The sequence below is a fragment of the Pongo abelii genome, chromosome 8 (genome assembly GCF_028885655.2).
Source record: "Pongo abelii isolate AG06213 chromosome 8, NHGRI_mPonAbe1-v2.0_pri, whole genome shotgun sequence".
Taxonomy (NCBI): domain Eukaryota; kingdom Metazoa; phylum Chordata; class Mammalia; order Primates; family Hominidae; genus Pongo; species Pongo abelii.
The window spans coordinates 20,075,331-20,092,721 of NC_071993.2; the positions used below are offsets into that span (position 1 = coordinate 20,075,331).

The 17,391-nt window shown below is 39.1% G+C and overlaps 1 protein-coding gene across 2 annotated transcripts in view; it reads left to right on the forward strand.

Annotated features, from left to right (window-relative positions):
- PLXDC2 (plexin domain containing 2) overlaps positions 1-17,391 on the forward strand; it is a 474,652-nt gene that overhangs the window by 176,194 nt on the left and 281,067 nt on the right. For both annotated transcript variants that reach the window (XM_009245164.4, XM_054522029.2), the window contains exon 2: positions 13,400-13,611. In XM_009245164.4, the coding sequence (XP_009243439.3) occupies positions 13,400-13,611 (212 nt within the window). The remainder of the gene's footprint in view (positions 1-13,399; positions 13,612-17,391) is intronic.

Consider the following 17,391-nt stretch of genomic DNA (forward strand, 5'->3'; position numbering starts at 1 on the left):
CTGACAACTTCCTACTATTTTTTTGTGCTATAGTTCATACTTTTTTTTTCCTTAACCATGTGTAGGTTAGAGAAAGCATATCTTACCTTCACTCTCAAAATTAAGTAATCCTCTTAATATCACTATCTATAATTTGTGAGAAGTGACTGAAAATAGATAATATTTAAGATTAGGTCTCAAGTTTCAAAAGTAAATATTTACTTAATTGTGGATTCAAGGACTAGCATACTTCAACCCATACCACAGACATATTAAAAATGAAGTATTTAGTATATGATATTATCTCCAAAATTGTATGGTTTAGCAAAGATAAAACATATTAATATTCTCACTGTACAGTGATAAAATCAAATGTTGTAGTGCTTTCAGTATTGTTGTTTTCTGGTCAAGATTTTTCCATCATTTGATAAGGTCTAAAATGTTTATATCAGCAAAATTTCAAATTAGGGTTAAATTAATAATGCCACTTTTTTTTTTTTTTTTTTGAGACGGAGTCTCACTCGGTTGCTGAGGCTGGAGTGCAATGGCGCCATCTCTGCTCACTGCAACCTCCGCCTCCCCGGTTCAGGAGATTCTCTTGCCTCAGCCTCCCAAGTAGCTGGGATTACAGGTGTCTGCCACCACACCTGGCTAAATTTTGTACTTTTAGTAGAGACAGAATTTCACCATGTTGCCCAGCATGGCTGGTCTCAAACTCCTGACCTCAGGTGATCCACCAGGCTCGGCCTCCCAAAATGCTGGGATTACAGGCATGAGCCACCACGCGTGGCCTAATACCACATTTAGGTGACTAACGATACAAATCCAGTTTTCTATGGTTTAGCCTGAGTAAGAAGAAAATATCTGGGAGATGCTTAACAAAATGTAAATGGTTTTTTACAAGCAAAAGTTTGTAAAGTATGTTTTGGAGCTTACCTTATAAAACGTGGTATGCTATCATGTCCTGCTGGTGAGTGTGTAAACTGATACAGGCTGAGTGCATTAATGTACAGATTCTACTCAGAAATTTTTTCTGAGCAAATGATTGCAGTTGTTCACAAAAATATAGCCTCTAGTATCAAAGTAAAATTTTAGCAATTCAGGAATAGTTTATGGTAGACACATATTGTCCATTAAATATAATATATAGTCAATAACATGGAAAGATATTTATTATGTATTGCTGAAATCAAGTCATACGCATATATGGACACACATATATGTACACACATGCATACCTGTATATTTGAAGACATGTGCAGGCTTTCAGAGAAATATTCTGGAAGGATATTCATTAAGGTGATAACTCTGAGCCCTGCACCCAGGTTAGGATAATATTTTAATTGTTTTCTTATTTCCTTTTTAATGATTTATTTTTTATTTTTTAAAAAAGTATTTTAATTTAATAATTTTATAAAGTCCTTCAATTTTTTTACTTACGTGAATTTTTTTTTTTTTTTTTGAGATGGAGTCTTTCTCTTTCACCCAGGTTGGAGTGCAGTGGTGTGATCTTGACTCACTGCAACCTCCATTCCCCGGGTTTAAGCAATTCTCCTGCCTCAGCCTCCCGAGTAGCTGTGATTACAGGCATTCGCCACCATGCCCAGCTACTTTTTGTATTTTCAGTAGTGACGAGGTTTTGCCATGTTGGACAGGCTGGTCTCAAACTCCTGACCTCGTGATCCGCCCGACTCAGTCTCTCAAAGTGCTGGGATTACATACAGGTGTGAGCCACCGCACTGGGCCAGTGTTTTTAATTAGAATGAGGTCATGCTTACTTTACTGCAAGGATTTTTTTTATTTATACAGTGACATTTATCACTTAATGACTTTTTGAACTGGACCATGTTAAGCCCATATTCTTCAGGTGTTGCTTATATATAAAATAAAGAACATGATTTCTCTCTTAGTATTTTGTCCTGAGCATTAGTGACTATATATCAAACATAATTTTTAGCAAAATCCTGGCAAGAATTTTTTGTCCTATATGAAAGACATTGTTTTTCAATTATTTTATGAAATTCAGGTATTTTTCTTTGTCTTACACTAAAGTAGGCCACACTCTTAGAAGGAATTTATTCTAAATATATATTTTAGCAACTACTTAAAGCAGAGAGTCTTCTAGTTTATCTAGAATTTGCTTTTGTTAGTTATGAAAACCTTTTATAAAAATGTAATTCAAAAATAAAGAAAAAGAGAAGCCATTGGATTCTAAAAGTGTCAGAGCTCAGCTAATCTACAGGTGTTGATAGATTACTTCTGAAATGTGAGTTTCTATCTCATTTTAGTGCTGAATTCTTAACTGGTTGTTTGTATGTTTAAGGAATATATCACAAAAATGGAAATCTAATTTTAGTATAGTTTTTACTGTCTTGATCTCTTTTTTTAATGTAATTTTGTTGATTGTGGATTATTTACAATGTTAGTTAAATTATGTAATCAGTGTAAATATATGCAATCATGCAATTTAATTAGGGAAAGTCATTTAGGAAACTAATGTCAGAATTCAGACATTCATAGCATTTTAGAAATTCTTGGGAACTTTATTTTAAAACTGCTACTTGGATGAACAGTAGTTCATATCCAAATTTAAATGTTTTATTACCAAAAAAGTGAAAAAAACTTACTAAATTCAGTGGAGTGAAATAGTATTGAAAATATGATTCAGGCCGGGCATGGTGGCTCATGCCTGTAATCCCAGCACTTTGGGAGGCCGAGGCGGGTGGATCACCTGAGGTCAGGAGTTCGAGACCAGCCTGACCAACATGGAGAAACCCCATCTCCACTAAAAATACAAAATTAGTGGGGCGTGGTAGCACATGCCTGTAATCCCAACTACTCGGGAGGCTCAGGTAGGAGAATTGCTTGAACCTGGGAGGCAGAGGTTGCGGTGAGCCGAGATCGTGCCATTGCACACTAGCCTGGGCAACAAGACTGAAACTCTGTCTCAAAAAAAAAAAAAAAAAAAGTATGTTTCGGTCTGTGAATACCCAATATTTCTTCGTTAAATTTATAGTGATGTTGAAATTTCTATTTCCCATCATTTTCCCTTTTTTTTTTTTTGGCTTAACGTTCTACCATTTTGAGGAAAGAAGCTAAATGAAAAGTGATTTTTTTAACTCAAAATCATATGTTTACCTAGAGAAACATGTTTTTCATATCAAATATTTCACCCCTAATACTACCTTGAATTAATCAGAATGGGAACTGGGTAAGTTGATGATAATGGTATTATGATTTATCTGATTTAAATCATATACAATTTATAAAACATAACCAGATAGAAGTACATCTATTGGCTGTCATCTGTGGTGCTTGGGTAAGTCAGCCTGGGCTCAATGTTGCACCATTATGGATTCTGACCCCCCAAACTGAATATAGTGTTATGACAATATGGAATGAGATTGAGTCTATCAGAGTCTATCAGACATCTGGCAGCCTGGATTTAATAGAAGACCCTCAGTGATTTGGGCCTGAGACATATGCAGATCATCTCTCACACTGGGTACCATTAAAACAGTTGATTACATCTGGCCTCTTCTGCCTCAGCCATTTCATATTTTCCATAGTGAGGCTATTGGCCATGATTGGTCCTTGTTTACAGAATTTTCCATCTCCCCTGGTTGGTGGACTCAAACTTTTCATGCAGTGGGACTTAGCTGTTAGTTCAGAGCCCTCATTATAAAATTAGCCCAATATAGGAAACAAGAGCAGTTTGAGATGACTAAAGATGAATGGCAGTGTGAAAGTGTTTTACCAAGTGGTTTTAGTTGATTGTTGTCCTCTGGAACCACAAAACTATCATAATACATGAATTTTCACAAATAAAATAGAAAACTTGAAAATCAATGTAGAATATTTAATATATGGCCCCAAATAGCCTAAAGTACAAAAACTAGATACTTAGCTAAACTGGAGAATAGTAGACTTTTATAGGTGGGAAGAACCATATGGCTATAAAGCTGCACCCTCTCATTTTACCAATGGTGGGAGGTTACATACCTAAACATTTTATGTGGCTTCTGGGTTTACGATGCAATGTTGTTTGTGAAAAATCGCAAGAATCTTATTAAAAGATAGATTTTCAGATTTCATTAAATGCTTTTTTTCTATTCATAGGTTATCTGTGGATTATGGCTCCTCTGGAAAGAAGCCTATTCCTTAAATAACTCACACAGATTTTATATGAAAATTCAGTGTATGCTCTGAGTTCTTTGATCATTTTCCTTTTATTATAAGATAAGAGGTTATCATTTTCACAGTATAACAAGTGCTAAAATTGTCTTGAATTTCATTTTTCTTTTAAATTCCTACTAGACAGTTAATAGAAAACCCTGAATTAATGCAAAGATTAATTGTTTTAAAGTACTTCCCAAATATTTCAAGATATAATAGAAAACAATAACCAATATTACTGTAGTACTACTTTCTGCTCTGTTTTTACCTTAACAGCATTTCATTTCCTTCTATTAACAGAGTCAACATGATGGGATATCCTATTATTTGCTTTTCCTTGCTGAATTGTTTATAGATTTTTGCTGTTTTAAATAGCACACTTTGCCTAGATTATTTTTTCTCCTTTGATTGTTTTCTTGTGTTATATCACCAGGCTTTGTAACAGATTGCTAAACTGATCCTCTGAACGATTAATCAGAGGCAGATTAGACAGGAATTAAGACCCAGCCTCACGACTCGGCTCTGGCTTCTTCCCCGAACCATCACTGGACTTCTCACATATGTCAATTCCCTCATATGTAAAATAGGATAATAATTCATGCCAAGCCCAAGCCCATTACTAACCCTAAATGAGGGTTATTGTTATTATTATTAACCTTTCATTAGAAGCAATGTGTAAAACAACTTTGTTTTATAACCATTAATACAGTTTTATTCTATTTATTTTTAATACTTTAGTAAAGATGTAGCAATACCTTAAAGTTGTCTTAATTTTATTAATTATGGCTCATTAGGCTTGGCATGCTTTATATTTTCCATAGGATAATATATCATCATTACACATAAAGTTATAATGTCTCTTTACTCTTTTATTTAATAGTAAAATTATAAACCATTACATTTTAAAAGTGTAACTTAGTTAAGTGTGTATTTTTGTTTTATTTATTTCTTTATTCATTTATTTTTGGAATGGAATCTCACTCTGTATCCATGGCTGGAGTGCAGTGGTGTGATCTCGGCTCACTGCAACCTCTGCCTCCCAGGTTCAAGCAATTCTCCTGCCTCAGCCTCCTGAGTAGCTGGGATTACAGGCACGTGCCACCTCACCTGGCTAAGTTTCGTATTTTTAGTACAGACTGACTTTCACAATGTTGGCCAGGCAGGTCTCAAACTCCTCACCTCAGGTAATCCACACACCTTGGCCTCCCAAAGTGCTGGAATTACAGGCGTGAGCAACAGTGCCTGGCCAAGTGTGTATTTTGGATTGAGTGCCTGCTTAATTGGATTTTCCCATTCTGTTTCGTTTTATATATATATTTTTAATTGTCAAATGTTTTTCACCAAAACATTACCCTACAATGACCCAAATTCCTGCAATGACTTCAAAGGCAGAGAAGGGTAAGGACAGAGAGTAGGGAATGTGCAGGGCACTTGCATCTCGGCCATAGGCCTGCACAGTTTTAATTCTCTGCTGACTCAGAGATTGAACCCTTATGCCTCGAACTTCCAGAGTCATTCTCTGCTCATCTTCTAGTTTTAACTTAAAATTGTTATTTTTTTCATCTAGTTCATAGCCTTTCAATCTCACTGGGCCATGCCCACGTTCTCCAAAAAGACATGTGTTGTATTTCTTACTGCTTTCATTAACCACAAAGAACAGAGATGATGAACTGCAATCATAAGTGTAGCTAAACATTACCCAACTGGCCAGTAAGCTATTTTGGGGTTAAGATCATCTTGGATAAAGAGAAGCTTTTATAGGTTCCCATTTTATTCTCTTTTATTTTTTTATTTATTTTATTTTTTTTTTACCATTTTCTCTGACTACTCGGAAACATGATTAAAATCTTTTTTTTTTTTTTTTGAGACATTGAGACAGCTTCTTGCTGTCACCCAGGCTGGAAGGCTAGAATGCATTAGTGTCATCATGGCTCACTGCAGCCTTGTCCTCCTGGGCTCAAGCAATCCCTCAACCTCAGCCTCCCACATAGCTGGGACTGCAGGCACACACCACCATACCCAAATGTTTCTCACCAAAATTTACTAAATTTTGCAGTTACAGTAGAGATGAGATTTTGCTGTGTTACCCAGGCAGGTCTCCAACTCCTGGTCTCAAGCAATCTGCTTGCCTCAACCTCCCAAAGTGCTGGGATTAAAGGCATGAGCCACTGCACTCAGTCTAAAATAAGTTAGACAAGAGGTTTCATACATAAACTTTTAAGACACTGTCTCAGAAGAGCAGTTAACCTGGTTAATCATTCATTTATTGATTTTTTTTTTTTTGAGACAGAGTCTCGCTCTGTTACCCAGGCTGGAGTCCAGTGGTGCAATCTCGGCTCACTGCAACCTCCGCTTCCCATGTTCAAGTAATTCTCCTGCCTCAGCCTGCCAAGTAGCTGGGATTACAGGTGTGCACCACCACGCCTGGCTAATTTTTTGTATTTTTAGTAGAGACAGGGTTTCACCATGTTGGCCAGCCTGGTCTCGAATTCCTGACCTCAGGAGATCCACCTACCTCGGCTCCCAAAGTTCTGGGACTAAAGGCATGAGCCACAGTGCCAGGCCTCATTGAATTTTTATTAAAAAACTTTAGATACGTATTATATGCCAGTGTCCATGCTTGTATTGATGGGAGAAAAAATATAAATAAGCTAGAGTCTCTATTTTGAGACATCTCTGTATCAGTGGTCCCCAAGACTACCCCAGCTTTGGTGATCTTGCTGGTGGGATTCACAAGACTCATCATATAGTCATGCTTGTGGTTATGATTTATTACAGCAAAAGGAGACAAAGCAAAATTGGTACAGGGGAAAAGCACATGGGACAATGTCCAGGGAAACCAGGGCCAAAATTCCAAGAGTCCTTTCCACACACACGGTATGCATTTTATGTTTTCAGCAATGAATTGTTATAACACGTTCACAATGTGAAATATTGTCTATCCCAGAAGTTCATTAAAAACTCAGTCCCCAAGGTCCTACTGTGGGCTAGTCATGTAAACTACCTTTTGTCTAGCATGTACCAAAATTCCAGACTCCCAGAAGGAAGGAAGGTGTTCAGGATAAATCCTATTGTTTGCCCGGTTTAGGCACTGTGAGCCACTTTTATCAGTTAGGGAATGATGGGAACCCTCCCTAAATCTAAATTTCCAGATGCCAGCCATGGGCCAGCCTTGCAAATAGCACTTTCTAAGGATAGCAGTCTCATGCCTGCTGCGTTAACTCTCCTCTGCACAGTCTCACATTCCAGTGGTGGTAGACATAAGAATGTTGAAGGAGTCAGGCAAAGGAGTTACTGGATTATAGAAGAAAACTCAATTAGCTCTACCTGAGGGAGTCAAGAGAAGTTCATTTAAACAGACAATATTGAGCTGAATCTTGAAGGAGTTATCAGATTTCCCAAAGTCTTGGGGTAGGGTAAAGGTATTGCATCCATGCAATAGTAACTATATTCATTGTAGGTAAAGAGACTATTAAATTCTGTGTGATGGGAGCATAGGCATCATGGGGACAAAGAAGAGATAGGAAAGTAGCTGGAACAAGAGGATGGAGTGTCTTAAAGTTGAGTGGATATAAGGAGTCATTCGAGGCTTGTAAGGAAAGTGAAGTGAAAAATTTGAAAGGTGTCTCTGGTAGCAAGTGGAGAAAAGATTGTAAAAGGAAGCATTTGACAACATAAGACTATATAGAGCTGGGCACCGTGGCTCACTTCTATAATCCCAGCACTTTGGGAGGCCAAGGTGGGAGGATTGCTTGGGGCTGGGAGTTTAAGACCAGCCTGGGCAACAAAATGAGACCTCCATCTTTACAAAAAATAAAATTAAAAATTAGCCAGGCATGGAGGCCCATGCCTGTAATCACATTTTTGGAAGGCTGAGGCTGAAGGATCACTCGAGGCCAGGGGTTTGAGGTCAGGCTGGGCTACAAAGTGAGACCCCGTCTCTACAAAAAATAAAGTTAAATATTAGCTGGGCATGGTGGTGTGCACCTGTAATTCTAGCTACTCAGGAGGCTGAGGTGGGAGTATCACTTGACCCCAGCCAGGGATTTGAGACTGTAGTGAGGTATGATCGTGCCACTGCACTTAAAGCCCAGGTGACAGAGCAAGACCCTGTCTCTAAAACAAACAAATAAACAAACAGGCTAGAAAGCCAGGAGACAAAAGATGGTGGAAATGTGACCTGAGGCACCTGTATTAGTCCATTTTCACCATGCTAATAAAGACATACCTGAAACTGGGTAATTTATACAGGAAAAGGGGGTTTAATGGACTTACAGTTCCATGTGGCTGGGGAGGCCTCACAATCATGGGGGAAGGCAAGGAGGAGCAAGTCATATTTTACATGGAGGGCAGCAGGCAAAGAGAGAGAGGCTGTGCAGGGAAACTTCCCCTTATAGAACCATCATATCTCATGAGACTTATTCACTATCACTAGAACAGCACGGGAAAGACCTGCCTCCATGATTCAATTATCTCCCACTGGGTCCCTCCCACAAGACATGGGAATTCAAGATGAGATTCGGGTAGGGACACAGCCAAACCGTATCAGCACCTATGGTGGGAATAGAATATGAGGCAAACTTCAGCCTAGGAGACACAAAAGTCTTCCTCAGATCTTTAAAAAAATAGAGTGTCTAGGTCGCATTCAACTCCTTAGTATCTCTGGACCAAACATTCTGTAAGTTTTATCTTCTGTAGCTACCTTAGTCTGTAATGCTGCCAGTTAAAACCTCAAAGCTGGGGTAGTCTAGTTTGTCGACGTACCTAAGGATATAACTATTTTCTATAGAATTTTATCTTTGGTTCTGCAATGAATTGAGACGCAAAGACATATGGCATTCTATCTTAGCCAAATATTTTCATCTAGTCTCAAATGTATCTATCCAGCCAATCTGCTTTCAGTGAACAATCTGAATGTTTCAGAGGATTTACAGTAGTGATTCGGTTCACTTGAAAAGTGCAGGTCAAAGTGTTTGTCATAAGGTGCAGTAGAGACGGATCCTAATTACATAAGATGCATGTCAATTTATGCAGTTACTTTTTGGTGGTTTCACATGTCTTGTGTGTGTGCTTTGTATGTAAAACTCAGAAAATATTCAAATGTTTTCAGCAACTATTAATTAAATGCAAGATATTTTAATAAAATCATTAGAATAATACATAAACGTATCCTTCCAAGCAAAGCTTTCTTCTCTTTTGCATTTATGTTATATTGTAGTATAGGATGACAAAAAAGAGAACTGCAAGGTTTGCAAAGAATAATATGAGGATATATATGAGGATACACATGAATTTCCTGTTCTACTCTCAGATTAACTGAACGTTGTGGGGTTTCCTACTAATGTTTATTGGAAAAACAATGAAGAACTTTCTACAACAATAGTTTATCTGCTATTACGATCAAAAAATATCACAAGAATGTGTTAAGATCAATGGATATGTTGTATTTACAAAAATGTGTTTTCAAAGCTTCGTCTTTTTCTATGCCGATGGGAATCAAGAGATGCATTTAGTGTTTCCATGAGCTATGTGATTAATGACTATAGCCAAATATGTTGGGGAAAATGATCTTTGAAGGTTTTTCCATCAGTGGTTTAATTAACATACAGTAGACAGAAAGCAAACAATCTGTTCAGCCAAACTATTCAAAGATCCCTCCTGTTGTTTTTGTTTTTACTACAGCTGGAAAGGGAAAAATTATATCACATATATTCCTCCGTCTTGCTTCTGAGTAATTTGTTTTGGTGGTGATTTAAAGAGTAATTTAAAATATTTATATGACTTTGAAAGTCTGTGAAATGCCTAGGAGTAATTTACAATGTAGATAACGAAGCTGTGATTTTTCTGATTATCCTGTCTTTATTCTGCAAAACATACATTTTGACTTGTTTTATCTTCTCTAAAAATCATTTAGAAGTGGGATCAAAATCTAACTCAGTTTCATACTTTTCAGTCTTGATGAGCCATGTACTACCAAATTATGAACATATAATAGGATTTCCTCTATGCAGGACCAGGTAGCCTTGTTTATTCATGACATAATCGGAGAGAAAGAATTAGGTTAAAATGCCAACCAAAAGAAGCAACCAAAAGGATATTCATGGATGCCAGGCCCTGAAGCTCACAAATGTTCTCATTAGAAAACCCCTCAGGTTTTTCCTGAGATCCTGTTTACTCTTTGCAAACACAATTAGAGCAAGCAAAGAGATCTGTTTTCCAAGTTTGAGGTAGCAAATTCTAGGAGGCACAGAGATGGAGGTTTGTCAACATTTGACTGTAACAGCTGTCAATGGTGACAGCAAGCGAGAGATACAAAATCATAAAATGCTGCTAAACAGTGGGATAATGAAAAATCAAACCTCAGCTGTCTAGAGACCAAATCTTGTAAGTGCTAGAGTAAGGGTATATGCTTGTCTCATACCTGTCTGCTAAATTTACTGTTTCCTAATAATCTTACTAAAGGATGAGCTTGAATGTTCAATACAAAAACAAGAGTTTGACACATTCATCAGACTTCTCAAATTTCAGCTTAAGTGGGAAGTACAGACTTTATCGCTTCTAAGTTTTGGAGCTCCTTTTCATTTGTTCTCTAGGGAAGGAAGGCAGGAAGAAAAATAGGAAAGCGAATTTGAGAAAGTTTAGAAGTAGAATCCCATGCAGAAGGCTCCTCCAGTATTACGCTTCTGTTTACTTTCTGTTCTGTGCCAGGATCCCAGAAGCTAATTTAAAAGGGGAGGGAAGGTGCTAATGGGTATTCCAGAAAGTTCTGTTTTGTCCTATGTTATAAATATCTAAAAAATGGTAAAAATTAATATCAAGGAGGAAGAAGTAACACTTATTTAAAAGAAACCAAGAGCTGCTTTGAAATTCTGTTTTGAAGATTTTAATGAAGACAAATCCTTTGAAGTTGTAGGTTTTTTTTTTTTTTTTTTTTTTTCTGATTTACATTTCGAAAGACAGGCCTCTGGTTGACACGATTCCCTTAGTGTGTATGTTTTTTAAATACCATTTTTTTATCTGGAATCATTTAATCTATTCTCTGCATGATGTTTGCTACCATTTCTTATCTAGGTTGACATTCTAACAAGGATCGTGCATGGGCTTTTAGTGGTTCCTACAAGACTGTGTTTGCATAGCTATGTCAGGAGTGTAACTTGCTAAGAGCTACTATAGCAAATGCAAGGAAAATGCAGGGATCTGACATTGACCTAAGTGTTGTGCTAGGAGGTCTTATCTGGTTGTAAAGTTTTATTGCTTACCTGGGTTATAAGCTGCCTCGTATATTTTTGGTAATGAAGCAGGATATATAAATAAAGCAAGTAAAATTGCTTCATGTAGCTTTGCCTAAAACCATAGGTCTTAGAGCCTGACACATTCTCAGGAAAAGCTGTTTGCTTTTGCAGGCAGGATATTTTCATTCCCATTTAAAATATAGAATAACAAAAGCACGGAGACTTTTTAGAATTATGCCGGATCATACAACCAGCAAACCTACGGGAAAGAATTCCAGCCCAAGAGTCCTGGATTCTTCCTTGCACAGTAGTTTTTTCATTACTTAATTTTGCCTGGTCCGATGATGCTTGCTCTAGAAAGACTATCAACAATTCATTCGTCCACTCATTCAGTCAGTCAACAAACACATTTTGAGTACTATCCAATGGCCAGTAGGGACAACAGTGTTATAAAAAGAGATATTTTCTACAGTGATGATGACAATACTGCTTAGATGTGCTTATTAAACACTTACTGTATGGATGGCAGGAGGGTGTCCACACTCAGACCTTTATGTACATGAGTTTGTTTGTTTGTTTTTTTAGCCTCGAACAATTCAGTAAAATGAACACAATGCTACATTTCTCTTGCTCTTGGGTTTCTCCCTGTGAAGTTTTGGCTACTTTGGTCTCTGTGGTCCTTTTGAGCTCTAACATTCTATGAGCTCAAGGAAAGGTCTAGATGGCAGACATCATGGTAGTGTTTCTCTCTGGTATGAGACAAGCATATATCCTTACTCTGTGCATCAAAACATCAGACAATAAGAGATCTTTTAAGTTTACTGTGAAACCAAATAATATCCTCTCTGTCTAGAAGAATTACTAGCACCTTTCTGAGTTGAAAAGGAGGTAGTTTAGGTAATTATGCCAGTGATTGGTAGTGGTAACCTTAAGTTAGTTATTAGAGTTCTAAGTAGCTGAATCATTGTATTATAAGCTGCATTAAATATATTTTGGTTTCTTAGAATGTTCTTGTACCAAGGGGAACATAATGGCTATAATTAAATCACTGCTTTCTTCTGCCAACCCGTATCTTGCCAGTTCTAAAACCCGTCCATTCATATCTTTTAGTAATAGTTGGGTAGAAGAAGGCTGTTCTTGCTCAGAAACTGAATTTCCAATACTTGTGGCATGCCTTCCCCTGCTGACCTACCAAAATGAAAGATGAGGAGTAATGATTAAATCTCATTTTTTCCTCCTGGAGTAGCAGGATGAGCTGGGTCAGCAAGGCCAGTCCCTGCAGATGACTTTAAAATGCCTTTGTGATTTGATCTCCTTGCCTTCCCATCCATTTCTATAAGTGCCCATCACTGTCATCCTTTAGACCGTGATGAGATTTCAAGGTGAGAACGGCACAGATGAACAAAAGTGCATTGATGACTCCTGAGGGTCTTATTAAATGGGTCAGGCAATGAACCAAGACTGGCTTGTAAGCTACAAGGTAGTTTCGCCCATTTACACGAAGACAATTTCATGTATTATTTAACCCGTTCATATACACTGGTGTCTCTTTGCTGTCCAGCATGACTGAAGTGAAACAAATATAAGCTTACAAGTTAATGAGGTCTGACTTTTATTTTCAAAATAATCTGACAATCACTTGGTTTCATCCTTTTCTTTGGATTCCAGCTTGCTTTCTCAGAACAGCTAGAGAATGTGTATGAAGTGTGCATGTAGAGGGGGCGAGGGAAGGGGATAAAAATGCATTGCTTCAGGGCTGCACATCTGTTTTTAAAAACTCTGCAAGATCTGCCCGTTAACCGTTGTCACAACTCCTGGTGTTTCCTGCAATTGCATTCCAATCAGAGATGTTCATACCAGCTCAAGATATTACAAGTAAACAGATTTAACTGTTATAAGTTAGTTTCCTATTCTCGTGCCTCACAGAATTCTTTTTTCTTCTCTAGCCGATAGCACATGCATGTATGGTACACATAATGAGTGGTAACATATTTTCTTTCTTTTTCAAACAGATTGGCAGTATGGAGTTGCTCAGGCCTTCCCTCACACAGAGGAGGAGGTGGAAGTTGATTCACACGTGTACAGCCACAGGTGGAAAAGAAACTTGGACTTTCTCAAGGCGGTAGACACGAACCGAGCAAGTGTCGGCCAAGACTCTCCTGAGCCCAGAAGCTTCACAGACCTGCTGCTGGATGATGGACAAGACAATAACACTCAGATCGAGGTAGATAAATAGTCTGGGTAATTGAAATGGATTAATGAATATATCTCATGTAGGTGCCCAACTTTTATATATACATAAGTTGTCTCTTCATCTCAATCTAGAACTTTTGAATTTCTTTTAAAGAACAATTTAATTCATTAATAAATATAATAACTAAGCCACTTTACCATCCATTAATTCATTTACAGACAAACACGGGCTTGGTCTGGTGATGACAGTGAGCAGTGAGGCGACAATACTGTGCCTGCTCTCAAGGAATTCATTGTGTAAGAGCATTTTTTTTTTTTTTTTTTTTTTGAGATGGAGTCTCACTTTTGTCACACAGGCTGGAGTGCAGTGGCACAATCTCAGCTGCCTGCAACCTCTGCTTCCTGGGTTCAAGCAATTATTCTGCCTCAGCCTCCTGAGTAGCTGGGACTACAGGCACATGCCACCATACTTGGCTATTTTTTGTATTTTTAGTAGAGATGGCATTTCACCATGTTGGCCAGGCTGGTCTGGAACTCCTGACCTTAAGTGATCCACCCACAAAGGCCTCCCAAAGTGCTGGGATTACAGGCATGAGCCACCTCACCTGGCCCTGTGTAAGAGCATCTAAGTGCCATAAGCCAATCATCCCAGAGCCATGTGATCTGTACAATAAAAGTATGCAGGCTGTAGTGTGGCATGAAGGAGAGTGTCATGAAACTGCTTGGGATTGAGAGTTGGGGTGTTGTCAAAGAGGCTTAGCCTAGAACTGGGCATTTAGGTGAGGGCTTGACAGATTGAGAGGAGTTCACCTAATTGATGACCTGTTGATGGGATGAGGGAGGGGCACGCTAGGCAGAGTAAATTTCCTCTGCAGTGGCTGAGGTGTAGAATGACATCTCCAGGACTGTCTCATAGGGTGACCACTGGTTCCAGTGGCTTGGGGCCGACAGCTTTTCTGGAACATAGGATGGCTTCCAGTGTTAAATATGGAACAGTTCTAGACAAACTGGGATGATTGGTCTCTCTGACTGTGAGTTATTCTTTATTATGGTTGGAGCTACGAAGCGGAGGGAGGAGAATGGTCAGAGAACAGTTTGCTAAGTACAGACATTTGCAGAGGGTGCATTTTAGGCAGATTTCAGGGTTGCTCAAAGGCCTCAAATGTGGTGTTATTTCTTAAGTTTCTGTAGTCCTTATCGCTGCAAATCACAAAATACAATCTTGTTCGTAAACTAGGTACAACAGAAACAAGCAAGTAAACTTGGGCAAAAAAGCAAAGACCGCCCAAATGAGAACAAACAGAGGTGATTTATCTGGTTTGCTGGGGCACGGCTTTGTCTGCCATCACTTGTTTTCAGCAGAGATATAAAGGCAGGTTGGGGAGTGGGAAGGTTTTTGGTGAAAAATAGAAGGTTCAGATGCACTCTGATCAGAGGTTGTTGGCATGGCAAACCAGGAAGTGGGCTAATTAGAAACAGCATGTTTGTTTGTTTGTTTGTTTGTTTTGAGACTGAGTTTCGCTCTATCACCCAGGCTGGAGTGCAGTGGTGTGATCTCTCCTCACTGGAATCTCTGCCTCCTGGATTCAAGCCATTCTCCTGCCTCAGCCTCCTGAGTAGCTGGGATTACAGGTTGCACCATCACACCTGGCTAATTTTTGTATTTTTAGTAGAGACGGGGTTTCACCATGTTGGCCAGGTTGGTCTTGAACTCCTGAACTCAAGTGATCCACCTGCCTTGGCCTCCTAAAGTGCTTGGATTAAAGGCATGAGCCACCCCACCCGGCAAGAAACGGCATCTTATATTATTAGTTTGAGGAACATCTTTCGCTTTTGATGGTTGGTCCTGAGAGTGATGTAAAGACAAGGAAGTAGAGAAGCTCTCAGTTACTAAGGAAGTCCTAACCTTTCCGAGCTGACTACTGCCAAGGCTGTGGTGTGGCTTCCTGAACTGGCTGCTGGAGAGGTTGCATCAGAGTTCTATCATCATGTACGGTTTGCTCATTGCGTGCTGGTACATTCTCTCTCAACCTGAAGTTTCAGTTCCTACTTTCTCTGAGCTGACAGGCTTATGATTTTTAAGAACCAGGCAGCATTCTTTTTACTGCACCACAATCCCTGAAATACTCATTATTTAAGAAAAAGAACTCAGCTTCCTGCAGCAGATACTACCTAGTCCTGCAAATAGTATCAAGGCATCATTTTGTTCCCTCACAGTGAGAGAAATCTTCAGAAGATCTGAAGTATAGGCTGTGGGAATTCAGTATATTTGAAAAATACAGCAATTTCTCAAACCCGGCTCCATGGCATTAGCTATTATGCGGCCATGGTGTTCACAGGCTGCCCCAGCCAGGTCCCTTACCAGGCCACGGTCGATGTGTCAGGAGCAGAAGTCTTATGATATCTATAAGAGGCTATTCTGACTCCTGCAGAGTGGCCTGCTATTTTGGCAATGATGATGTTATAGCAACTTGGGGTAGGCAACATAATTCTTCCCCAACCACTCTTTAGCTGGGGTGCAGCATCAAGAAAGGGGAACTGAATAGAAGCAAAGGCGTTTACTCTCTGCCCAGAACTAGGACTCGATGGATATTGAAAGGGAACAACACATCCCTATTCGGCTAAAAGCCCAGAGTGTACCACGACGAAATGCAGAAAATCTGCACTCGTACCCCCTAAGTATGTAAAGATTTTTAAATTTCTTTAAAAAAGGAAAGAGGAGGACACAGATTCCAAGAACTCTGTGACCTGTCCTGTGGGGTGCTGAATTTTCTTAACACGGATTCTGAGAATTCCGTAATCTCTCTCGTGGAGTGCTGAATTTTCTTAATCATTTATAAAATAAGAAATCTCTTTGATTGGGGGTATATTAACACTCCTGAAAATACAATCCCAGTGGTTACTGTAGCTGTAATTTTGTGACTCTGCCAATTTTTCTACTTTCTACCTTAACGGAGGGAGACCACAAAGTGTCAGTAGTTTTGAGTCAGTAAAAAGAGGGCAGAAGGATGGCCCAGGGGACTGTTTGGTAGGTACTCACCCAGGGCTAAGATCTGCCAGGTACTGTGTGGATGCTGTCTTGTTTGGTCCACAGCAGCCTCGAAAGATTTGTGTCCCGGTGTTTTCTGGGCAATTTCAATGATTTTTTTACATGAGGGCAATTTCAGATTTAGATTTTAGTATTTTCCTAAGGTCTCCCATTAATGAGCATTCAAACCCAGCTGGTATTCAAATGCAAGATTTGCCAGGCTCACAAGGTTGATCCTTTAGGCTTGACGTTGCTCTTTCTGGCAAAAGGAAAGACAAATGACACTTGAATTATGTAGTGATTTTGAACAGCGGCAGCCCCTGAGTATCCATATGAGGGTAATTGTGGGGTTTCAGTCTGGCTCATAAAAGACTTGTCTTGAAGCCAGAGTTGCATACTAAGAACACTGCCTTTATTTCAAGATTCATTTATTTTGATGGGGTTCTGGGGGATTGATGGAGGTTATTGGGATCTAAAGCTCCTCAAGTAGCTCCTTGGCACTGCCACTAGTTGCGGAAACAAAAATCTACCTCTGAAAGTTTGGAAAGTGTACTAGGCCATTTTTGCCTTCCTATAAAGAAATACCGAGACTGGGTAATTCATAAAGAGAAGAGGTTGATTTAGCTCCTGGTTCTGTAGGCTGTACAGGAAGCATGGCTCCAGCATCTGCTTGGCTTCTGGTGTGGCCTCAGGAAGGTTTCAACCATGGCAGGAGGTGAGGCGGGAGCAGGCATGTCACATGATGAGAGCAGGAACAAGAGAGAGTGAGGGGCATGGTGCTGC